Here is a 26844-nt window from a genome sequence, read left to right as displayed (position 1 = left end):
ATGACGGTAGCTTTTAGAGATGCAATGGAAGGATTCACAGCGGAATCATTTTAGAGAATACCAAATTTCCGTATTTATTACCTGCGAATCATTTACTGACCAAACTGATAGTGACAGACGCACACGAGCGTTCACTTAATTCGGACTCAATGCTACGCTTACTTACGTATTACAATCGTATTGGGTACCGATACTTAGACAATATGTTAAAGAGTAATTGATCAAGTTTTCGCTGTTGTTAATCATTGTAATGTTACGTAAGTGTCACGTGTTGACATTAGAGTCAAAATAGATATACATACATTCTATTCGCTTTTGTTATTGTTAGCTATATAGTTGTCCGATGTAACCTCTTAACGATATTGGTGTCAAGTGAACCTCTTAACTCTGGTGTCAAGTGACCAGGATGAATTTACAGCTGAAATCGATACTACCAGGACATAGTAGTGCCGTCTCCGGAATATTCCAGAAATTCGACGAAAAATGGGGAGAGCGGCACAAAACTTGTTGATTCCAATAACCTTCGAAACAGAAATCGTTAACTCTGATGATTATTTATTTAATTTAGAAAAAAAATACAGCCAATAGCAAAATTTATCTAAGTACAAACATCAACGCTAAACACAAATGCCACAAGTTCGCAACATCACGCAAACATACATGAATGCATAATTTTACATACCTTCATACAAGAGCTTACGTTATTTTTTACGACAAAATTGAAACATATGTACGAAGTTTAGAATCCCTTGGCCAGACAGAGAATACATATGACCCATTATTGGTCCCTATCATATTGAAAAAGTTACCGGGGACGTACGCATAAATCTTACAAGACACCATGAATCAAATAGTTGGCAATTAAATGAACTACTACATATACTATCTCAAGAACTCAACATTATGGAGAGAGGCAATTCCTCTGATCATACGGAAACTTAAACCACTACAGCAGCATTTCACACCAATGCAAAGGTACGTACAAAATAAATCAACACAAATAAACGTAAAATCATGTGTACTTTTGTAACAAATCACATGTTCCCGTTAATTGCACTAAGATAATTGATCAAACAGCAAATATGTCTGTTGTTAAACAGCATCGTTTATGTTTTAACTGTCTTTGACCCCAAATATAGCTGATTGCAAATCACACAAAAGTTGCAGGAAATGTAAAATAAAGCAGCATACTAGTTTATGCAAAGACGAGGTTAAAAATATGAAAAACAGAGTAACACCAATGAATATATTACTAGTAACACAATTCAGTAAACACAACACAACGCGAAGAAAACGGGTACAGTTCTTCACTCACAGACACAGACTAAAAACTGTCGTAGCGCAAGTAAGTTCGGGCGTTCAATGTACTTACACAAACACATTATTTGACAAGGGCGCACAGATGCCCTCATCACAGAAAAATAAGCTACAGAGCTTGATTTGACAATTACCAGACAGAAGACCATAAACTTGTCAGGATTTTGTGACACAAGTGATGGCACAGACAACGGCAAATTACCTATCAACGTTTTGATTGTACCAGAAATAGCTGTACCAATGAAGACTTATGTACGTAATATAACAAATTTAAAGTATTTGTTTGGCTTGAAATTAGACCATCCGGTCTCACATGACCCAATGGTTGAAGATTCTCTATTGAATTATATCTAATTCGATTATTACTGGTCAATTGTCGATGATAGAATAGTATGAGGAACAGGACCTACTACCGTCAAGTCGGAAATCCGTAACCTTCTGTCCGGCACAATCAATTGAATACCTGCAAATCCAGATCACACACTTACGTCAATGATGAACATATTAGTAGGTCACAAAGTTGAAGAGTAGAACTTTTATAATGGAGAAATTTATGGAAGCTGAAGCTGCTAGTATAAATAATAGTGACAACAAATCTGAAAACAGACAATTCCAAGATGTATATAAATCAAATGGTAGAGGTTACCATATGGAAACATAAAGATATGTTGATAAGTTACCTTGTAAGGAGGAACACCACACCTTACTAGACAACAGAAGTATTGAATAACGGAGAACAGAAAATGTCATTAAGCGTCTTAATTGTGAACTTACACTTTTACAGAAAAACGGAAAAATTATTAATGAACAAGAAAAACGTAGATTTATCGAGAGAGTTAATGAACGATCAGCCAAAACAATTGTTCATTCCATACCGCAACATCATTTCCGTAAAAAGTCGTCAACCACGCCAATCAGAATTGTATTTGACTGTAGCTGCAAACCTTCACCTATTAATCTAAGCTTAAATGATTGTTTGATGGATCTTTGGCCAAACTTTAATGATTTAACCGGAATTTTTCTCCGATTTAGAATGCACAAATACGCCGTCTCGACAGGTATAGAAAAAAGCCTTACTTATTATGGGCTGGATGAAGAATATCGTGATGTTACCAGATTCTCTTATGCGTAGTAACCCGGATGACCCAAATAGTCAACTAACCGCAAACAGATTCAAGTCAGTATAATTTGGAGCAACTTTCTCTCCGTTTATCCTAAATGCTGTTATAAGTAAACATTTGACTGCAATTCAACAGACTGGACAGCAATGTTAAAGAAATACTTTTATGTTGACAATATTATATCGAGCTTTAATTAACAAAGAGCTTTGTTAGACTTCTTCCATGCATCACGTTTAGTATTTGTAAATGATTTGTATGATGCGAGAGCATAAGAAATTGAACATTTATCAAAATCATCATGTAACCGAGAAGCTTAATCCTTATGGAACAATTTTGTTCGGTGGATGGTGGGAGAGATTGAGAGGAATAACGAAAAACTGCATTAAACGAGCACATATGGACAATAAAACACTCAACACGATAATGACTGAAGTAGAACGTTTACTCAGTGATCGCCCACTAACATACGTTTCATCGGATCAAACGCGGACGACGAACCCCTTACTCCGTCACATTTATTATATTGAAAACGGACCAAGACGCTACCGTATAACGGCCTTAAAGACTGTAGTTTACAACCAGGAACTAAAGACACTACGCATGAACCAGTAACTGGCTAGACAATCGAAGTTTCTTTCATTAATTCTTAAAAACTACATAAAAAGATGGAAGCAAGAATACATAAATTCGCTAGGAAATATTACCGATACACAGATCGAAACACATAGAACATTAACGTCGGAAATATGTAGTTCAGATTCAGGACTATGTATCTAGAGTAAATTGGACTTTGGCGATCATTGACAAATTATTTTACGGCAAAGATGGACTTACACGATCAGCCATAGTTCGAACAAAAACTGGTTTGATATCTAGACCAATCATCAAACTTGAATTCTTTGGAACTTGAAAATATAGCAGCTCAGAGTGAGGAAAAGACGAAAATAAAAACATAGACTAACATGTGTTAAATATAAATCGTGAAAAGTAAAATGATAATGTGTGATTAGCATATGGACATTAAAATGAATTTAAACCGTGGGCTGTTAAATATTTTACATATAAACTTTAAAATTTTACTAGTAATTCATTTTATTAGAACTTTAATAATTAATGTTGTGATCACTTTCATTTATTTTAAAGTAATTCATGTGCGGCCCAAGTATGTTAAGAGCAAAATCACAAACGCAACGTTCTCGCTGCCCATATTTATTGTAACATGTGTGACATGTTGACATTAGAGCTTGAATAGAAAGAATTATTCACACGAGTCATTATATCAGAGGGAGAGGTATCCATTGCCTCAAAAATGACAAAAATCTTTAATGCCCTAGACTCGTACGACTTAGCCAGGAAAGGATAAGGTTGGTACCTTTATATATCACAAAGTCGAAATGAACTATTGCCAGTTGGCCAAACCAAGACATTTTCCACATGGGTCATGACACAAGAGGTATATGTAGTGGTTGTATAATGGTCCATAGTACTTATGTCCTAGACCCGTACGAGTTTGTCAGGAGGGGGTAACAAGGGTTGTGGTATTCCGATTCATCACGAAGTCGAAAAAAACTATTGCCGGATGGCCAAATTAAGAAATTCTCCACGTGGGTCATTATATCAGAGGAAGAAATAGGAATTGCCTCTAAAATGACCCATACTACTATACCCTAGACCGTACGACCTAGTCAGCAAAGAGAAAGATGGGCACCTTTATATATCTCAAAGTCGAATTGAACTATTGACGACTTGTCAAACTAAAAGATTCTCCTCGTGGACCATGATACAGAGGTTAAGGTACTAATTACCTTTAAAATGACCAGCAAGTAAAAGTATGTTTGAATATTTTGATATACAAGAGTACTTCCCTTACCCTTTTCCTACCAATACGAACGGATCTATGATATACGATACATGGGCCTTTTTAGAGAAAACACCTACGCTAATCTTTTTGTTAGCCCACAAGGAGAAACTCTTAGTTTGGTCTTTGTGATATACAAGAGTACTTCCCTTTGCTGTTCAACAGGTACGGGTCTAGGACATAAGAACCATGGGTAATTTTCGAGGCAACATTATTCCATACATCTGATATGTTTGACAACGCAATCAGGGTTAGTGCTATGGCCCATCTTAAAGGCAATGGCTACCTCTACCTCTGCTAATATGGTCCACGTTTAGATTATCTTAGTCGGTCAGCTGGCAATATTTCATTTTGACTTCGTTGTACACCGGGATACTATATCCCCCTTTAAACCGTCTGCTGACAAATTTTCACAGGTCTAGGGCATGATTGTTATTGGCCATTTTAGAGGAAATGCCTACCTCTACCTCTGGTATAATGGCCCACGTGGAGAATCTCATAGTTTGGCCAGCCGGCAATAATTCAGATCGAATTCGTTGTATACCGTGACACCATATCCCCCTATTAACCCTTTACTGACAAAATCGTACGGGTCTAGGGTATAAATGCTATGGGCCATTTTAAAGGCAATAAGGACCTCTTCCTCTGGTATCATTGCCCACGTGGAGAATCTCTTCGTTTGGCCAGCCGGCAATAGTTCATTTTCGAATTTGTGATATACCAGGGTACCCCCCTTATCCTTTTCTGACTAACTCGTACGGGTCTAGGGCATAAGTGCTATGGGCCATTTTAGAGGCAATACCAACCTCTACCTCTGGTATAATGGTCGATGTGGAGAATCTCTTAGTTTGGCCAGCCGGCAATAGTTCAGTTCGAATTCGTTGTATCCGGGATACCATATCCCCCCTTTGAACCCTCTACTGACAAACTCGTACGGGTCTAGGGTATAAGTGCTACGGGCCATTTTAAAGGCAATAAGTACTTCTTCCTCTGGTATCATTGCCCACGTGGAGAATCTCTTCGTTTGGCCAGCCGGCAATAGTTCATTTTCGAATTTGTGATATACCAGGGTACCCCCCTTATCCTTTTCTGACTAACTCGTACGGGTCTAGGGCATAAGTGCTATGGGCCATTTTAGAGGCAATACCAACCTCTACCTCTGGTATAATGGTCGATGTGGAGAATCTTTTAGTTTGGCCAGCCGGCAATAGTTCAGTTCGAATTCGTTGTATCCGGGATACCATATCCCCCCTTTGAACCCTCTACTGACAAACTCGTACGGGTCTAGGGTATAAGTGCTATGGGCCATTTTAAAGGCAATAAGTACCTCTTCCTCTGGTATCATTGCCCACGTGGAGAATCTCTTCGTTTGGCCAGCCGGCAATAGTTCATTTTCGAATTTGTGATATACCAGGGTACCCCCTTTATCCTTTTCTGACTAACTCGTACGGGTCTAGGGCATAAGTGGTATGGGCCATTTTAGAGGCAATACCAACCTCTACCTCTGGTATAATGGTCGATGTGGAGAATCTCTTAGTTTGGCCAGCCGGCAATAGTTCAGTTCGAATTCGTTGTATCCGGGATACCATATCCCCCCTTTGAACCCTCTACTGACAAACTCGTACGGGTCTAGGGTATAAGTGCTATGGGCCATTTTAAAGGCAATAAGTACCTCTTCCTCTGGTATCATTGCCCACGTGGAGAATCTCTTCGTTTGGCCAGCCGGCAATAGTTCATTTTCGAATTTGTGATATACCAGGGTACCCCCTTTATCCTTTTCTGACTAACTCGTACGGGTCTAGGGCATAAGTGCTATGGGCCATTTTAGAGGCAATACCAACCTCTACCTCTGGTATAATGGTCGATGTGGAGAATCTCTTAGTTTGGCCAGCCGGCAATAGTTCAGTTCGAATTCGTTGTATCCGGGATACCATATCCCCCCTTTGAACCCTCTACTGACAAACTCGTACGGGTCTAGGGTATAAGTGCTATGGGCCATTTTAAAGGCAATAAGTACCTCTTCCTCTGGTATCATTGCCCACGTGGAGAATCTCTTCGTTTGGCCAGCCGGCAATAGTTCATTTTCGAATTTGTGATATACCAGGGTACCCCCTTTATCCTTTTCTGACTAACTCGTACGGGTCTAGGGCATAAGTGCTATGGGCCATTTTAGAGGCAATACCAACCTCTACCTCTGGTATAATGGTCGATGTGGAGAATCTCTTAGTTTGGCCAGCCGGCAATAGTTCAGTTCGAATTCGTTGTATCCGGGATACCATATCCCCCCTTTGAACCCTCTACTGACAAACTCGTACGGGTCTAGGGTATAAGTGCTATGGGCCATTTTAAAGGCAATAAGTACCTCTTCCTCTGGTATCATTGCCCACGTGGAGAATCTCTTCGTTTGGCCAGCCGGCAATAGTTCATTTTCGAATTTGTGATATACCAGGGTACCCCCTTTATCCTTTTCTGACTAACTCGTACGGGTCTAGGGCATAAGTGGTATGGGCCATTTTAGAGGCAATACCAACCTCTACCTCTGGTATAATGGTCGATGTGGAGAATCTCTTAGTTTGGCCAGCCGGCAATAGTTCAGTTCGAATTCGTTGTATCCGGGATACCATATCCCCCCTTTGAACCCTCTACTGACAAACTCGTACGGGTCTAGGGTATAAGTGCTATGGGCCATTTTAAAGGCAATAAGTACCTCTTCCTCTGGTATCATTGCCCACGTGGAGAATCTCTTCGTTTGGCCAGCCGGCAATAGTTCATTTTCGAATTTGTGATATACCAGGGTACCCCCTTTATCCTTTTCTGACTAACTCGTACGGGTCTAGGGCATAAGTGCTATGGGCCATTTTAGAGGCAATACCAACCTCTACCTCTGGTATAATGGTCGATGTGGAGAATCTCTTAGTTTGGCCAGCCGGCAATAGTTCAGTTCGAATTCGTTGTATCCGGGATACCATATCCCCCCTTTGAACCCTCTACTGACAAACTCGTACGGGTCTAGGGTATAAGTGCTATGGGCCATTTTAAAGGCAATAAGTACCTCTTCCTCTGGTATCATTGCCCACGTGGAGAATCTCTTCGTTTGGCCAGCCGGCAATAGTTCATTTTCGAATTTGTGATATACCAGGGTACCCCCTTTATCCTTTTCTGACTAACTCGTACGGGTCTAGGGCATAAGTGCTATGGGCCATTTTAGAGGCAATACCAACCTCTACCTCTGGTATAATGGTCGATGTGGAGAATCTCTTAGTTTGGCCAGCCGGCAATAGTTCAGTTCGAATTCGTTGTATCCGGGATACCATATCCCCCCTTTGAACCCTCTACTGACAAACTCGTACGGGTCTAGGGTATAAGTGCTATGGGCCATTTTAAAGGCAATAAGTACCTCTTCCTCTGGTATCATTGCCCACGTGGAGAATCTCTTCGTTTGGCCAGCCGGCAATAGTTCATTTTCGAATTTGTGATATACCAGGGTACCCCCTTTATCCTTTTCTGACTAACTCGTACGGGTCTAGGGCATAAGTGGTATGGGCCATTTTAGAGGCAATACCAACCTCTACCTCTGGTATAATGGTCGATGTGGAGAATCTCTTAGTTTGGCCAGCCGGCAATAGTTCAGTTCGAATTCGTTGTATCCGGGATACCATATCCCCCCTTTGAACCCTCTACTGACAAACTCGTACGGGTCTAGGGTATAAGTGCTATGGGCCATTTTAAAGGCAATAAGTACCTCTTCCTCTGGTATCATTGCCCACGTGGAGAATCTCTTCGTTTGGCCAGCCGGCAATAGTTCATTTTCGAATTTGTGATATACCAGGGTACCCCCTTTATCCTTTTCTGACTAACTCGTACGGGTCTAGGGCATAAGTGGTATGGGCCATTTTAGAGGCAATACCAACCTCTACCTCTGGTATAATGGTCGATGTGGAGAATCTCTTAGTTTGGCCAGCCGGCAATAGTTCAGTTCGAATTCGTTGTATCCGGGATACCATATCCCCCCTTTGAACCCTCTACTGACAAACTCGTACGGGTCTAGGGTATAAGTGCTATGGGCCATTTTAAAGGCAATAAGTACCTCTTCCTCTGGTATCATTGCCCACGTGGAGAATCTCTTCGTTTGGCCAGCCGGCAATAGTTCATTTTCGAATTTGTGATATACCAGGGTACCCCCTTTATCCTTTTCTGACTAACTCGTACGGGTCTAGGGCATAAGTGCTATGGGCCATTTTAGAGGCAATACCAACCTCTACCTCTGGTATAATGGTCGATGTGGAGAATCTCTTAGTTTGGCCAGCCGGCAATAGTTCAGTTCGAATTCGTTGTATCCGGGATACCATATCCCCCCTTTGAACCCTCTACTGACAAACTCGTACGGGTCTAGGGTATAAGTGCTATGGGCCATTTTAAAGGCAATAAGTACCTCTTCCTCTGGTATCATTGCCCACGTGGAGAATCTCTTCGTTTGGCCAGCCGGCAATAGTTCATTTTCGAATTTGTGATATACCAGGGTACCCCCTTTATCCTTTTCTGACTAACTCGTACGGGTCTAGGGCATAAGTGGTATGGGCCATTTTAGAGGCAATACCAACCTCTACCTCTGGTATAATGGTCGATGTGGAGAATCTCTTAGTTTGGCCAGCCGGCAATAGTTCAGTTCGAATTCGTTGTATCCGGGATACCATATCCCCCCTTTGAACCCTCTACTGACAAACTCGTACGGGTCTAGGGTATAAGTGCTATGGGCCATTTTAAAGGCAATAAGTACCTCTTCCTCTGGTATCATTGCCCACGTGGAGAATCTCTTCGTTTGGCCAGCCGGCAATAGTTCATTTTCGAATTTGTGATATACCAGGGTACCCCCTTTATCCTTTTCTGACTAACTCGTACGGGTCTAGGGCATAAGTGCTATGGGCCATTTTAGAGGCAATACCAACCTCTACCTCTGGTATAATGGTCGATGTGGAGAATCTCTTAGTTTGGCCAGCCGGCAATAGTTCAGTTCGAATTCGTTGTATCCGGGATACCATATCCCCCCTTTGAACCCTCTACTGACAAACTCGTACGGGTCTAGGGTATAAGTGCTATGGGCCATTTTAAAGGCAATAAGTACCTCTTCCTCTGGTATCATTGCCCACGTGGAGAATCTCTTCGTTTGGCCAGCCGGCAATAGTTCATTTTCGAATTTGTGATATACCAGGGTACCCCCTTTATCCTTTTCTGACTAACTCGTACGGGTCTAGGGCATAAGTGGTATGGGCCATTTTAGAGGCAATACCAACCTCTACCTCTGGTATAATGGTCGATGTGGAGAATCTCTTAGTTTGGCCAGCCGGCAATAGTTCAGTTCGAATTCGTTGTATCCGGGATACCATATCCCCCCTTTGAACCCTCTACTGACAAACTCGTACGGGTCTAGGGTATAAGTGCTATGGGCCATTTTAAAGGCAATAAGTACCTCTTCCTCTGGTATCATTGCCCACGTGGAGAATCTCTTCGTTTGGCCAGCCGGCAATAGTTCATTTTCGAATTTGTGATATACCAGGGTACCCCCTTTATCCTTTTCTGACTAACTCGTACGGGTCTAGGGCATAAGTGCTATGGGCCATTTTAGAGGCAATACCAACCTCTACCTCTGGTATAATGGTCGATGTGGAGAATCTCTTAGTTTGGCCAGCCGGCAATAGTTCAGTTCGAATTCGTTGTATCCGGGATACCATATCCCCCCTTTGAACCCTCTACTGACAAACTCGTACGGGTCTAGGGTATAAGTGCTATGGGCCATTTTAAAGGCAATAAGTACCTCTTCCTCTGGTATCATTGCCCACGTGGAGAATCTCTTCGTTTGGCCAGCCGGCAATAGTTCATTTTCGAATTTGTGATATACCAGGGTACCCCCTTTATCCTTTTCTGACTAACTCGTACGGGTCTAGGGCATAAGTGGTATGGGCCATTTTAGAGGCAATACCAACCTCTACCTCTGGTATAATGGTCGATGTGGAGAATCTCTTAGTTTGGCCAGCCGGCAATAGTTCAGTTCGAATTCGTTGTATCCGGGATACCATATCCCCCCTTTGAACCCTCTACTGACAAACTCGTACGGGTCTAGGGTATAAGTGCTATGGGCCATTTTAAAGGCAATAAGTACCTCTTCCTCTGGTATCATTGCCCACGTGGAGAATCTCTTCGTTTGGCCAGCCGGCAATAGTTCATTTTCGAATTTGTGATATACCAGGGTACCCCCTTTATCCTTTTCTGACTAACTCGTACGGGTCTAGGGCATAAGTGCTATGGGCCATTTTAGAGGCAATACCAACCTCTACCTCTGGTATAATGGTCGATGTGGAGAATCTCTTAGTTTGGCCAGCCGGCAATAGTTCAGTTCGAATTCGTTGTATCCGGGATACCATATCCCCCCTTTGAACCCTCTACTGACAAACTCGTACGGGTCTAGGGTATAAGTGCTATGGGCCATTTTAAAGGCAATAAGTACCTCTTCCTCTGGTATCATTGCCCACGTGGAGAATCTCTTCGTTTGGCCAGCCGGCAATAGTTCATTTTCGAATTTGTGATATACCAGGGTACCCCCTTTATCCTTTTCTGACTAACTCGTACGGGTCTAGGGCATAAGTGGTATGGGCCATTTTAGAGGCAATACCAACCTCTACCTCTGGTATAATGGTCGATGTGGAGAATCTCTTAGTTTGGCCAGCCGGCAATAGTTCAGTTCGAATTCGTTGTATCCGGGATACCATATCCCCCCTTTGAACCCTCTACTGACAAACTCGTACGGGTCTAGGGTATAAGTGCTATGGGCCATTTTAAAGGCAATAAGTACCTCTTCCTCTGGTATCATTGCCCACGTGGAGAATCTCTTCGTTTGGCCAGCCGGCAATAGTTCATTTTCGAATTTGTGATATACCAGGGTACCCCCTTTATCCTTTTCTGACTAACTCGTACGGGTCTAGGGCATAAGTGGTATGGGCCATTTTAGAGGCAATACCAACCTCTACCTCTGGTATAATGGTCGATGTGGAGAATCTCTTAGTTTGGCCAGCCGGCAATAGTTCAGTTCGAATTCGTTGTATCCGGGATACCATATCCCCCCTTTGAACCCTCTACTGACAAACTCGTACGGGTCTAGGGTATAAGTGCTATGGGCCATTTTAAAGGCAATAAGTACCTCTTCCTCTGGTATCATTGCCCACGTGGAGAATCTCTTCGTTTGGCCAGCCGGCAATAGTTCATTTTCGAATTTGTGATATACCAGGGTACCCCCTTTATCCTTTTCTGACTAACTCGTACGGGTCTAGGGCATAAGTGCTATGGGCCATTTTAGAGGCAATACCAACCTCTACCTCTGGTATAATGGTCGATGTGGAGAATCTCTTAGTTTGGCCAGCCGGCAATAGTTCAGTTCGAATTCGTTGTATCCGGGATACCATATCCCCCCTTTGAACCCTCTACTGACAAACTCGTACGGGTCTAGGGTATAAGTGCTATGGGCCATTTTAAAGGCAATAAGTACCTCTTCCTCTGGTATCATTGCCCACGTGGAGAATCTCTTCGTTTGGCCAGCCGGCAATAGTTCATTTTCGAATTTGTGATATACCAGGGTACCCCCTTTATCCTTTTCTGACTAACTCGTACGGGTCTAGGGCATAAGTGGTATGGGCCATTTTAGAGGCAATACCAACCTCTACCTCTGGTATAATGGTCGATGTGGAGAATCTCTTAGTTTGGCCAGCCGGCAATAGTTCAGTTCGAATTCGTTGTATCCGGGATACCATATCCCCCCTTTGAACCCTCTACTGACAAACTCGTACGGGTCTAGGGTATAAGTGCTATGGGCCATTTTAAAGGCAATAAGTACCTCTTCCTCTGGTATCATTGCCCACGTGGAGAATCTCTTCGTTTGGCCAGCCGGCAATAGTTCATTTTCGAATTTGTGATATACCAGGGTACCCCCTTTATCCTTTTCTGACTAACTCGTACGGGTCTAGGGCATAAGTGCTATGGGCCATTTTAGAGGCAATACCAACCTCTACCTCTGGTATAATGGTCGATGTGGAGAATCTCTTAGTTTGGCCAGCCGGCAATAGTTCAGTTCGAATTCGTTGTATCCGGGATACCATATCCCCCCTTTGAACCCTCTACTGACAAACTCGTACGGGTCTAGGGTATAAGTGCTATGGGCCATTTTAAAGGCAATAAGTACCTCTTCCTCTGGTATCATTGCCCACGTGGAGAATCTCTTCGTTTGGCCAGCCGGCAATAGTTCATTTTCGAATTTGTGATATACCAGGGTACCCCCTTTATCCTTTTCTGACTAACTCGTACGGGTCTAGGGCATAAGTGGTATGGGCCATTTTAGAGGCAATACCAACCTCTACCTCTGGTATAATGGTCGATGTGGAGAATCTCTTAGTTTGGCCAGCCGGCAATAGTTCAGTTCGAATTCGTTGTATCCGGGATACCATATCCCCCCTTTGAACCCTCTACTGACAAACTCGTACGGGTCTAGGGTATAAGTGCTATGGGCCATTTTAAAGGCAATAAGTACCTCTTCCTCTGGTATCATTGCCCACGTGGAGAATCTCTTCGTTTGGCCAGCCGGCAATAGTTCATTTTCGAATTTGTGATATACCAGGGTACCCCCTTTATCCTTTTCTGACTAACTCGTACGGGTCTAGGGCATAAGTGCTATGGGCCATTTTAGAGGCAATACCAACCTCTACCTCTGGTATAATGGTCGATGTGGAGAATCTCTTAGTTTGGCCAGCCGGCAATAGTTCAGTTCGAATTCGTTGTATCCGGGATACCATATCCCCCCTTTGAACCCTCTACTGACAAACTCGTACGGGTCTAGGGTATAAGTGCTATGGGCCATTTTAAAGGCAATAAGTACCTCTTCCTCTGGTATCATTGCCCACGTGGAGAATCTCTTCGTTTGGCCAGCCGGCAATAGTTCATTTTCGAATTTGTGATATACCAGGGTACCCCCTTTATCCTTTTCTGACTAACTCGTACGGGTCTAGGGCATAAGTGCTATGGGCCATTTTAGAGGCAATACCAACCTCTACCTCTGGTATAATGGTCGATGTGGAGAATCTCTTAGTTTGGCCAGCCGGCAATAGTTCAGTTCGAATTCGTTGTATCCGGGATACCATATCCCCCCTTTGAACCCTCTACTGACAAACTCGTACGGGTCTAGGGTATAAGTGCTATGGGCCATTTTAAAGGCAATAAGTACCTCTTCCTCTGGTATCATTGCCCACGTGGAGAATCTCTTCGTTTGGCCAGCCGGCAATAGTTCATTTTCGAATTTGTGATATACCAGGGTACCCCCTTTATCCTTTTCTGACTAACTCGTACGGGTCTAGGGCATAAGTGGTATGGGCCATTTTAGAGGCAATACCAACCTCTACCTCTGGTATAATGGTCGATGTGGAGAATCTCTTAGTTTGGCCAGCCGGCAATAGTTCAGTTCGAATTCGTTGTATCCGGGATACCATATCCCCCCTTTGAACCCTCTACTGACAAACTCGTACGGGTCTAGGGTATAAGTGCTATGGGCCATTTTAAAGGCAATAAGTACCTCTTCCTCTGGTATCATTGCCCACGTGGAGAATCTCTTCGTTTGGCCAGCCGGCAATAGTTCATTTTCGAATTTGTGATATACCAGGGTACCCCCTTTATCCTTTTCTGACTAACTCGTACGGGTCTAGGGCATAAGTGCTATGGGCCATTTTAGAGGCAATACCAACCTCTACCTCTGGTATAATGGTCGATGTGGAGAATCTCTTAGTTTGGCCAGCCGGCAATAGTTCAGTTCGAATTCGTTGTATCCGGGATACCATATCCCCCCTTTGAACCCTCTACTGACAAACTCGTACGGGTCTAGGGTATAAGTGCTATGGGCCATTTTAAAGGCAATAAGTACCTCTTCCTCTGGTATCATTGCCCACGTGGAGAATCTCTTCGTTTGGCCAGCCGGCAATAGTTCATTTTCGAATTTGTGATATACCAGGGTACCCCCTTTATCCTTTTCTGACTAACTCGTACGGGTCTAGGGCATAAGTGGTATGGGCCATTTTAGAGGCAATACCAACCTCTACCTCTGGTATAATGGTCGATGTGGAGAATCTCTTAGTTTGGCCAGCCGGCAATAGTTCAGTTCGAATTCGTTGTATCCGGGATACCATATCCCCCCTTTGAACCCTCTACTGACAAACTCGTACGGGTCTAGGGTATAAGTGCTATGGGCCATTTTAAAGGCAATAAGTACCTCTTCCTCTGGTATCATTGCCCACGTGGAGAATCTCTTCGTTTGGCCAGCCGGCAATAGTTCATTTTCGAATTTGTGATATACCAGGGTACCCCCTTTATCCTTTTCTGACTAACTCGTACGGGTCTAGGGCATAAGTGCTATGGGCCATTTTAGAGGCAATACCAACCTCTACCTCTGGTATAATGGTCGATGTGGAGAATCTCTTAGTTTGGCCAGCCGGCAATAGTTCAGTTCGAATTCGTTGTATCCGGGATACCATATCCCCCCTTTGAACCCTCTACTGACAAACTCGTACGGGTCTAGGGTATAAGTGCTATGGGCCATTTTAAAGGCAATAAGTACCTCTTCCTCTGGTATCATTGCCCACGTGGAGAATCTCTTCGTTTGGCCAGCCGGCAATAGTTCATTTTCGAATTTGTGATATACCAGGGTACCCCCTTTATCCTTTTCTGACTAACTCGTACGGGTCTAGGGCATAAGTGCTATGGGCCATTTTAGAGGCAATACCAACCTCTACCTCTGGTATAATGGTCGATGTGGAGAATCTCTTAGTTTGGCCAGCCGGCAATAGTTCAGTTCGAATTCGTTGTATCCGGGATACCATATCCCCCCTTTGAACCCTCTACTGACAAACTCGTACGGGTCTAGGGTATAAGTGCTATGGGCCATTTTAAAGGCAATAAGTACCTCTTCCTCTGGTATCATTGCCCACGTGGAGAATCTCTTCGTTTGGCCAGCCGGCAATAGTTCATTTTCGAATTTGTGATATACCAGGGTACCCCCTTTATCCTTTTCTGACTAACTCGTACGGGTCTAGGGCATAAGTGGTATGGGCCATTTTAGAGGCAATACCAACCTCTACCTCTGGTATAATGGTCGATGTGGAGAATCTCTTAGTTTGGCCAGCCGGCAATAGTTCAGTTCGAATTCGTTGTATCCGGGATACCATATCCCCCTTTGAACCCTCTACTGACAAACTCGTACGGGTCTAGGGTATAAGTGCTATGGGCCATTTTAAAGGCAATAAGTACCTCTTCCTCTGGTATCATTGCCCACGTGGAGAATCTCTTCGTTTGGCCAGCCGGCAATAGTTCATTTTCGAATTTGTGATATACCAGGGTACCCCCTTTATCCTTTTCTGACTAACTCGTACGGGTCTAGGGCATAAGTGCTATGGGCCATTTTAGAGGCAATACCAACCTCTACCTCTGGTATAATGGTCGATGTGGAGAATCTCTTAGTTTGGCCAGCCGGCAATAGTTCAGTTCGAATTCGTTGTATCCGGGATACCATATCCCCCCTTTGAACCCTCTACTGACAAACTCGTACGGGTCTAGGGTATAAGTGCTATGGGCCATTTTAAAGGCAATAAGTACCTCTTCCTCTGGTATCATTGCCCACGTGGAGAATCTCTTCGTTTGGCCAGCCGGCAATAGTTCATTTTCGAATTTGTGATATACCAGGGTACCCCCTTTATCCTTTTCTGACTAACTCGTACGGGTCTAGGGCATAAGTGGTATGGGCCATTTTAGAGGCAATACCAACCTCTACCTCTGGTATAATGGTCGATGTGGAGAATCTCTTAGTTTGGCCAGCCGGCAATAGTTCAGTTCGAATTCGTTGTATCCGGGATACCATATCCCCCCTTTGAACCCTCTACTGACAAACTCGTACGGGTCTAGGGTATAAGTGCTATGGGCCATTTTAAAGGCAATAAGTACCTCTTCCTCTGGTATCATTGCCCACGTGGAGAATCTCTTCGTTTGGCCAGCCGGCAATAGTTCATTTTCGAATTTGTGATATACCAGGGTACCCCCTTTATCCTTTTCTGACTAACTCGTACGGGTCTAGGGCATAAGTGCTATGGGCCATTTTAGAGGCAATACCAACCTCTACCTCTGGTATAATGGTCGATGTGGAGAATCTCTTAGTTTGGCCAGCCGGCAATAGTTCAGTTCGAATTCGTTGTATCCGGGATACCATATCCCCCCTTTGAACCCTCTACTGACAAACTCGTACGGGTCTAGGGTATAAGTGCTATGGGCCATTTTAAAGGCAATAAGTACCTCTTCCTCTGGTATCATTGCCCACGTGGAGAATCTCTTCGTTTGGCCAGCCGGCAATAGTTCATTTTCGAATTTGTGATATACCAGGGTACCCCCTTTATCCTTTTCTGACTAACTCGTACGGGTCTAGGGCATAAGTGGTATGGGCCATTTTAGAGGCAATACCAACCTCTACCTCTGGTATAATGGTCGATGTGGAGAATCTCTTAGTTTGGCCAGCCGGCAATAGTTCAGTTCGAATTCGTTGTATCCGGGATACCATATCCCCCCTTTGAACCCTCTACTGACAAACTCGTACGGGTCTAGGGTATAAGTGCTATGGGCCATTTTAAAGGCAATAAGTACCTCTTCCTCTGGTATCATTGCCCACGTGGAGAATCTCTTCGTTTGGCCAGCCGGCAATAGTTCATTTTCGAATTTGTGATATACCAGGGTACCCCCTTTATCCTTTTCTGACTAACTCGTACGGGTCTAGGGCATAAGTGGTATGGGCCATTTTAGAGGCAATACCAACCTCTACCTCTGGTATAATGGTCGATGTGGAGAATCTCTTAGTTTGGCCAGCCGGCAATAGTTCAGTTCGAATTCGTTGTATCCGGGATACCATATCCCCCTTTGAACCCTCTACTGACAAACTCGTACGGGTCTAGGGTATAAGTGCTATGGGCCATTTTAAAGGCAATAAGTACCTCTTCCTCTGGTATCATTGCCCACGTGGAGAATCTCTTCGTTTGGCCAGCCGGCAATAGTTCATTTTCGAATTTGTGATATACCAGGGTACCCCCTTTATCCTTTTCTGACTAACTCGTACGGGTCTAGGGCATAAGTGCTATGGGCCATTTTAGAGGCAATACCAACCTCTACCTCTGGTATAATGGTCGATGTGGAGAATCTCTTAGTTTGGCCAGCCGGCAATAGTTCAGTTCGAATTCGTTGTATCCGGGATACCATATCCCCCCTTTGAACCCTCTACTGACAAACTCGTACGGGTCTAGGGTATAAGTGCTATGGGCCATTTTAAAGGCAATAAGTACCTCTTCCTCTGGTATCATTGCCCACGTGGAGAATCTCTTCGTTTGGCCAGCCGGCAATAGTTCATTTTCGAATTTGTGATATACCAGGGTACCCCCTTTATCCTTTTCTGACTAACTCGTACGGGTCTAGGGCATAAGTGGTATGGGCCATTTTAGAGGCAATACCAACCTCTACCTCTGGTATAATGGTCGATGTGGAGAATCTCTTAGTTTGGCCAGCCGGCAATAGTTCAGTTCGAATTCGTTGTATCCGGGATACCATATCCCCCCTTTGAACCCTCTACTGACAAACTCGTACGGGTCTAGGGTATAAGTGCTATGGGCCATTTTAAAGGCAATAAGTACCTCTTCCTCTGGTATCATTGCCCACGTGGAGAATCTCTTCGTTTGGCCAGCCGGCAATAGTTCATTTTCGAATTTGTGATATACCAGGGTACCCCCTTTATCCTTTTCTGACTAACTCGTACGGGTCTAGGGCATAAGTGCTATGGGCCATTTTAGAGGCAATACCAACCTCTACCTCTGGTATAATGGTCGATGTGGAGAATCTCTTAGTTTGGCCAGCCGGCAATAGTTCAGTTCGAATTCGTTGTATCCGGGATACCATATCCCCCCTTTGAACCCTCTACTGACAAACTCGTACGGGTCTAGGGTATAAGTGCTATGGGCCATTTTAAAGGCAATAAGTACCTCTTCCTCTGGTATCATTGCCCACGTGGAGAATCTCTTCGTTTGGCCAGCCGGCAATAGTTCATTTTCGAATTTGTGATATACCAGGGTACCCCCTTTATCCTTTTCTGACTAACTCGTACGGGTCTAGGGCATAAGTGCTATGGGCCATTTTAGAGGCAATACCAACCTCTACCTCTGGTATAATGGTCGATGTGGAGAATCTCTTAGTTTGGCCAGCCGGCAATAGTTCAGTTCGAATTCGTTGTATCCGGGATACCATATCCCCCCTTTGAACCCTCTACTGACAAACTCGTACGGGTCTAGGGTATAAGTGCTATGGGCCATTTTAAAGGCAATAAGTACCTCTTCCTCTGGTATCATTGCCCACGTGGAGAATCTCTTCGTTTGGCCAGCCGGCAATAGTTCATTTTCGAATTTGTGATATACCAGGGTACCCCCTTTATCCTTTTCTGACTAACTCGTACGGGTCTAGGGCATAAGTGGTATGGGCCATTTTAGAGGCAATACCAACCTCTACCTCTGGTATAATGGTCGATGTGGAGAATCTCTTAGTTTGGCCAGCCGGCAATAGTTCAGTTCGAATTCGTTGTATCCGGGATACCATATCCCCCTTTGAACCCTCTACTGACAAACTCGTACGGGTCTAGGGTATAAGTGCTATGGGCCATTTTAAAGGCAATAAGTACCTCTTCCTCTGGTATCATTGCCCACGTGGAGAATCTCTTCGTTTGGCCAGCCGGCAATAGTTCATTTTCGAATTTGTGATATACCAGGGTACCCCCTTTATCCTTTTCTGACTAACTCGTACGGGTCTAGGGCATAAGTGCTATGGGCCATTTTAGAGGCAATACCAACCTCTACCTCTGGTATAATGGTCGATGTGGAGAATCTCTTAGTTTGGCCAGCCGGCAATAGTTCAGTTCGAATTCGTTGTATCCGGGATACCATATCCCCCCTTTGAACCCTCTACTGACAAACTCGTACGGGTCTAGGGTATAAGTGCTATGGGCCATTTTAAAGGCAATAAGTACCTCTTCCTCTGGTATCATTGCCCACGTGGAGAATCTCTTCGTTTGGCCAGCCGGCAATAGTTCATTTTCGAATTTGTGATATACCAGGGTACCCCCTTTATCCTTTTCTGACTAACTCGTACGGGTCTAGGGCATAAGTGGTATGGGCCATTTTAGAGGCAATACCAACCTCTACCTCTGGTATAATGGTCGATGTGGAGAATCTCTTAGTTTGGCCAGCCGGCAATAGTTCAGTTCGAATTCGTTGTATCCGGGATACCATATCCCCCCTTTGAACCCTCTACTGACAAACTCGTACGGGTCTAGGGTATAAGTGCTATGGGCCATTTTAAAGGCAATAAGTACCTCTTCCTCTGGTATCATTGCCCACGTGGAGAATCTCTTCGTTTGGCCAGCCGGCAATAGTTCATTTTCGAATTTGTGATATACCAGGGTACCCCCTTTATCCTTTTCTGACTAACTCGTACGGGTCTAGGGCATAAGTGCTATGGGCCATTTTAGAGGCAATACCAACCTCTACCTCTGGTATAATGGTCGATGTGGAGAATCTCTTAGTTTGGCCAGCCGGCAATAGTTCAGTTCGAATTCGTTGTATCCGGGATACCATATCCCCCCTTTGAACCCTCTACTGACAAACTCGTACGGGTCTAGGGTATAAGTGCTATGGGCCATTTTAAAGGCAATAAGTACCTCTTCCTCTGGTATCATTGCCCACGTGGAGAATCTCTTCGTTTGGCCAGCCGGCAATAGTTCATTTTCGAATTTGTGATATACCAGGGTACCCCCTTTATCCTTTTCTGACTAACTCGTACGGGTCTAGGGCATAAGTGCTATGGGCCATTTTAGAGGCAATACCAACCTCTACCTCTGGTATAATGGTCGATGTGGAGAATCTCTTAGTTTGGCCAGCCGGCAATAGTTCAGTTCGAATTCGTTGTATCCGGGATACCATATCCCCCCTTTGAACCCTCTACTGACAAACTCGTACGGGTCTAGGGTATAAGTGCTATGGGCCATTTTAAAGGCAATAAGTACCTCTTCCTCTGGTATCATTGCCCACGTGGAGAATCTCTTCGTTTGGCCAGCCGGCAATACTTCATTTTCGAATTTGTGATATCCTTTTCTGACTAACTCGTACGGGTATAGGGCATAAGTGCTATGGGCCATTTTAGAGGCAATTAAATGGACTGGTAATGTTGAGATTAAAGACTCTTATTGATCTCCGTAATTTTGAAGAATTATATCATTGAAATAGTAATTGACAGTTTCTATTTTTCTGTTTATTATATTCCTTCAATAAACTATGTTTCTTGTTTTTCTGATCTTTTTAATTGTGTGATACTATCGTATGTATTGTATATTTTAGTTTTAGAATTGGACTATATTTGTAGACAACGAACAGATTATGGAATGCCCATATGACAATTAATTCCATTTAATTACCCTATATATAATCATCTTGTTTTAATTACTATAGTTTACATTGATTCAATAATAACAACATTTTAATGTTCATAATTGTTTTGTGTTGTGTGAGGCAATGCAATTAAACTTTTCATTTACTTTCATTTTAAATGACGCGGACCTTGCAGAAGACACCCATTGGCTTACTATTTCCTAATTACTTTATATTGCTATAAATAGCATAACCATAATGGATATTAACAGTAAAGGTTATTTTATTGTCACAATCTAATAACTACCCAAAACATTTCATCGAACGCGGTTTTGATCTCATGAATATTATTGACGGCTAGCCTCATGAATATTAACGCCGGCTAGATCCACACTAGTCTTTATTACCTATTTACAATTTTACTGTTTGCTTCACTGATATTTACGACTAAAAGTCAAATTGTTTTATGTTACATATTAAATATACTAATCTTGATAACAAACACAAATATTGAATACGACAATAGCTTTTCCTTGTACGATAATAAATTTCATTTTTTATTGAATTAATTCATTTGCCTATCTATACACAGGATAGTTTTATGGCCATGAACTAAATAACAAAGACATACAAAAAACGACGTAAATATAGAAATGTAGAAATGGAAATTCTACGTTTAGTAACAAACAGCTTGGAGTTTAGTCCCTTTTATATGATGATCGTGACGTGTGCTAGATTAGTCAGTCAGGATCCTACTTCGTCAAAATAATCTCCCCATTACGCCAGTTCATTTTCACAATCGTAGAAATGGAAGCCATTGTAGGGATGACGCGCTACCAATTTTGCTCTTGGAAACCGATAAATATATCCACATTGCACCAGTACGATCCTTATATGTCAGTTGCGTTTTATAAGAGAAATGTATCAACTCGCTAATGAGCATCAGTTAATGATCTTGTGTGCATTGATTCAACTTAAAACGATTGTCTGATCGGTTGTCAGGTGGAATTTTCGAAAATTCATAATCATTTAAAAAGATTCTAATTAAATATTTCGTGGAAGGGCAGACTAGATTTTTTTTAGTGGTTGAAGACTATAAACCCTAGTTATCACACACAAAAAATTATAATTTTTCGAAGATATGCATTTTCATCATCCAACTTGAAAGACTGTCGTCAAGTACTTTTAGTAAAAGAATAGCTATTCGAACACACCTACTCTGTTTTTGTGATTCATGAGATAGGTATTTCACTTGACCCATATATTTCATCTTTTAGTACTGTGATGTTTATAAGTTATAAAGTCAACCTGTAGCTTTGATATATAAAAATGATAGAATCTGAAGCGAGACGGTGTATGAAATATTCTTGCTTTGTACGATATCAAGACAAAATATTCAACTCAAACACGCCCTAACATAAAAAGGTGCACTCGATTTTCTCTTTTCGATACTATTGTTACCCATTTTTTGGAATTTTTTCTTGAGTCACATAATAGAAGGGCAGACACGAAAATTACTGAACTTATAGATTGATATGTTTTCCGTCCGTGGTAATTTTTTTTAAAGAAATCGGAGGATATGCATTTTCTACATCCAACTTAAAAGATACCCATGTTGTCGACCTGATATCTTATTGTTCTGCTTAACTATGTACAAGATAAATTGAAAACTTATGCAAATGGTGTTTTTAAAATAAAACACTTCGTTATTAAGAAGAAAATTGTACATTTGTTTGTTTCTATTAACTTTTAATTTTTTTGTCACTATAGTAAACATTACAGTACACATTTATCGCCTTCTCTAACAAAGAGCTTCGATTCTTTTGTTCTATTTCAACCGGGTTTCCGACTGTGGTGTTTTACCGTCAATTACAATTATTACATAAAAGGACGAGAACATGTTAATAGGGTTTTGGACCCTGCTTAATATTTTCCAGACATGCTGGGTATGATTATGAACGTGCTATCTTTCACAATGTTATAGTTTGCGGTAAGAGATGTTACCCAATCCGGACACGTTTTGTTTCACGACCAACACGTCTTACTCCTTAATCTTACCCCTATATGCCGCGTGCTGATCTGAGAAGCAGCATGTACCAATGTCTAAGTTGGTCGGGGATTGAAACAACAACCTCCCGCGCTGGAGGCGATCACCTTTCAAGATTCAACACAGCCAATTGTAAACATTTTAGACCCATTGAACGTGTTAAAAATTACAGACTGGTTGAATAAGGAATTGTAAGTTTTAAAAAATCAAATGCAATATAAATGTCTCCCTTGAAAATGAGCAGTTTCTGATTCATGACTCCACAATTAATGCAGTTTATAGAGCGTTTAATACCAATACATCACTATATTTGTGGGTACCAAAACTATCTTCAAAGCGTTAACTTCCTCCTTTGTTTAATAATCTTTTGAAAAAACGTCAACATAGCAGGAGTTTTAAAACGACAGTTGCGATCCCATTATTTAGTCTTATTATCAAATATTGTCATTTTTACTTCTAAACTTCGTATAATTAAAAAGGTTCATTGTTGATAAGACTTTTATAGAAAATGTTCTATAGAGCACCAACCTTTTTCAAGATGTCAATAACAAACTGTTCATGGACTGTATCTACAGATGATTTAAGTATTCCTTCTTTCACATGTTTAAAGATATGTACAAAGAATGTTGACAGATATTTCTGGTATGTCATGGGTTCATCACCAAAGTCATCAATAGCACTAGATAATAAATTGTGATTTCCAGTTTGTGTTAAAATGGCTTCAAAGATTATAGATGCCTCTTCTGGGTCTAATTTGAGTGGAAATACAGGTCTATTCGAATCGTCTTCTTCTGAAAACAAATTATACATCAGCCATAACTTAAATGCCATGTTTTCTGGGACATCGTCTGGTATCGTTTTCCCTTTTTGATTATTGTAAAATAAAACCCAACAGACTTGGTGCACGTGTTGATAGTCGATGCTTGATAAGTCCATGGTTTCATCTGAGACTTTGGATAATGGTTCAAACATTAATGACTCAAGAATAACAAAGTATGATTTAAAATCTAGTTCTGTTTGGTCTGTTTTGTCATGGAGTTCTTCGGATTTTTCGATTCCTAGAGCATTTCCTATACTGGCAGTCAATACCTATAAATGTACAAGTATGGAACGTTGAATAGAAAACAATTCGAGATTGGTTTGACTTCTTTAATTTAAAGTTACATTATCATGTCTAACATGCATTTGTTCATGCTTTAAAAGTTCCTGATGGAGGCAAATCCAGAAATAGACGTTAGAGCGCAAATAATTCAGTTACATTTTTTTTTATCATTTTGTATACGGTAAGTAATATACGACGATGTAAAATGTAAAGATTAAATACTATAGTAGCTTGTATGTGTGAATTTGAACCTTAACTTTTATGTGTGAATTTGAACCTTACTTTAAATGTGTGATTTTGAACCTTTCTTTTAATGTGTGAATTTGAACCTTAAATTTTATGTGTGAATTTGAACCTTACCTTAAATGTGTGAATTGGAACCTGATATGAATTTGAACCTTTCCTTCAATGTGTAAATTTGAACCTTACCTTTAATGTGTGAATTTGGACTTTACCTTTAATGTGTGAATTTGGACCTTACCTTTAATGTGTGAATTTGAACCATTTCGTTTTGTGGATCAATCAAAGTCTGGAAGGCGTACCATATACTTTTCATTGATTCAATCTTTAAAAGTTCAATCGAACTCGACCATCGTCCTCGTGACACTTTTGCTCCTCCGTGTCGATGAGGGTCTCTGATAGAAAATCCGGGCATTCTGCGTCGAGGTCTGGAACTGTTACGAAAAGATGCATTATCAATATAAAGAATAGACGGTCGCCGAGTGGCCATCTTTACAAGACGGAAGTGACTATTTCAATAATATCTACTACCGGATAAATTGAATCATTTTAATACTTACAACTGAAGAGATTAAAGTATTTTTGTTGTAAATCGATGATTTAAAAAGCGTAATGTATTTTCCCTCAATAGCACATACACAAACGGAAGCTAAGTGTATCATTTGCCTTCAATGTATTGAAGACGAATTCTAGTTTATCTTAGTGTGTCCAAAATATATGGAACTTAGAGTAAAATGTATTTAATAGACATATTACTGGTCTTACGGGTAGGAAAAGTGTGTTTAACCCCGCCGCATTGTTGCGCCTGTCCCAAGTCAGGAGCCTCTGGCCTTTGTTAGTCTTGTATTATTTTAATTTTAGTTTCTTGTGTACAATTTGGAAATTAGTATGGCGTTCATTATCACTGAACTAGTATATATTTGTTTAGGGGCCAGTTGAAGGACGCCTCCCGGTGCGGGAATTTCTCGCTACATTGAAGACCTGTTGGTGACCTTCTGCTGTTGTTTTTTTCTATGGTCGGGTTGTTGTCTCTTTGGCACATTCCCCATTTCCATTCTCAATTTTATTAAATTTACTGCCACTTTGAGTTTAAATAACATCAGACAGTTAACCAATTGAGAAAAGAACATCAAATAGTTAACCAATCAGGAAAGAACATCAAACAGTTAACCATTCAGAAAAAAAACATCAAACAGTTAAACATTCAGGAAAGAACATCAAACAGTTAACCATTCAGGAAAGAACATCAAACAGCTAACCATTCAGGAAAGAACATCAAACAGTTAACCATTCAGGAAAGAACATCAAACAGTTAACCAATTCAGGAAAGAACATCAAGATTAACAGATAACCATTAAACAGTTAACCATTCAGGAAAGAACATCAAACAGCTAACCATTCAGGAAAGAACATCAAACAGTTAACCATTCAGGAAAGAACATCAAACAGCTAACCATTCAGGAAAGAACATCAAATAGTTAACCAATCAGGAAAGAACATCAAACAGTTAACCATTCAGAAAAAAAACATCAAACAGTTAACCAATTCAGGAAAGAAATCAAAATTAACAGATAACCATTAGGGAAAAAATTTCAAACAGTTAACCATTCAGGAAAGAACATCAAACAGTTAACCATTCAGGAAAGAACATCAAACAGCTAACCATTCAGGAAAGAACATCAAACAGTAAACAAAATCAGGAAAATACATGTCTACTGCATTTAAAATCAGAGACAATATTGTAACCCGAACATTTTTTTATCTGATAACTTATTCTTTAAAGTTATGGATTGACACAGATGAACTGTGAAGTTCAAGGTAATAAAGAATTTGAAACTGAAGCTAATCGTTTAAAACTGGTACAACTACCGTTGATAAGTATTCAACTATCAACAAAAAAGGGAAGACGGTTAATCAGTACTTTGTACTCCTACAACTTACAAAAAACTTAAAAGTATTCTAAACATCCGTAAAAGTAATGATTTCTAGGAAACATGTATGTAATAATAATCACACCTTACCTTATCATTGCATAAAGTGGTATACAATATTGAAGATGACATGGAATTACCATACATGAATTATTATCTTAACATTTACTACATAAATGTCATAAATTTGAAATGCGGTTTAAATTTGTGTGTACTATTTAACGAACATGTTAGTTAATATATCAACTTGAGTGTATTCCCATATTTAATTTGTTATTGCTCTTAAATATATATGTTCTGGACCATATGAGTATTTGGACCATATGCGTATGGTCATGACCGTATAGGTATAAACTCATATGGTCCGACCATACGCGCATTAAAAATGCCATTTTATTATATCTTAATAAAAAAAAAATAAGCAGTTTCACACAGCTAATTTTACTCAGTATGTGTAAGTACAATAAGAAGATGTCAAAATCAAATGCACATATTGTAAAAGGAAGTTTTGTTACTTTACGTATACCGGGTCTAGTGATTTACCACGTTTTTTGTGTAAAGTAGGTGACATAACCGGCAAGGACCATTGTTTATTTAATTTGATCTGTGGAGATGGTGCACTAGCTGCAGTCATAATACGATATTGGAGATCTAGAGCTTCTATAAAACACCGTAGACACATCGTAATTGTCCAAGATCTCATTATCA

General features: G+C 41.3%; 2 protein-coding genes across 3 annotated transcripts in view; one reads left to right on the top strand and one right to left on the bottom strand.

Annotated features, from left to right (window-relative positions):
• The window catches only part of LOC139528393 (electron transfer flavoprotein beta subunit lysine methyltransferase-like), an 83296-nt gene that overhangs the window by 47063 nt on the left and 9389 nt on the right, over positions 1 to 26844 (top strand). The window contains exon 1 of one of the 2 annotated variants that reach the window (XM_071324363.1): positions 22741 to 22762. The exons of the other annotated variant lie outside the window; for it this stretch is intronic. Within the exon in view, the coding sequence (XP_071180464.1) occupies positions 22756 to 22762 (7 nt within the window). The 5' untranslated portion in view covers positions 22741 to 22755. Of the gene's footprint in view, positions 1 to 22740; positions 22763 to 26844 lie in introns of those variants that run through there. 2 annotated transcript variants of the gene reach the window in all.
• LOC139528391 (switch-associated protein 70-like) overlaps positions 1 to 26844 on the bottom strand; it is a 58852-nt gene that overhangs the window by 28785 nt on the left and 3223 nt on the right. Inside the window, exons 2-3 of the mRNA XM_071324361.1 lie at positions 24447 to 24639; positions 23392 to 23952 (exon numbers count right to left, since the gene is read on the bottom strand). Coding sequence (XP_071180462.1) covers positions 23392 to 23952; positions 24447 to 24620 — 735 coding nt within the window. The 5' untranslated portion in view covers positions 24621 to 24639. The remainder of the gene's footprint in view (positions 1 to 23391; positions 23953 to 24446; positions 24640 to 26844) is intronic.

The sequence above is a fragment of the Mytilus edulis genome, chromosome 6 (genome assembly GCF_963676685.1).
Source record: "Mytilus edulis chromosome 6, xbMytEdul2.2, whole genome shotgun sequence".
Classification (NCBI taxonomy): Eukaryota; Metazoa; Mollusca; class Bivalvia; order Mytilida; family Mytilidae; genus Mytilus; species Mytilus edulis.
Note: the sequence above shows the minus strand (reverse complement) of the source record. Positions and strands in the feature narration are given on the sequence as shown.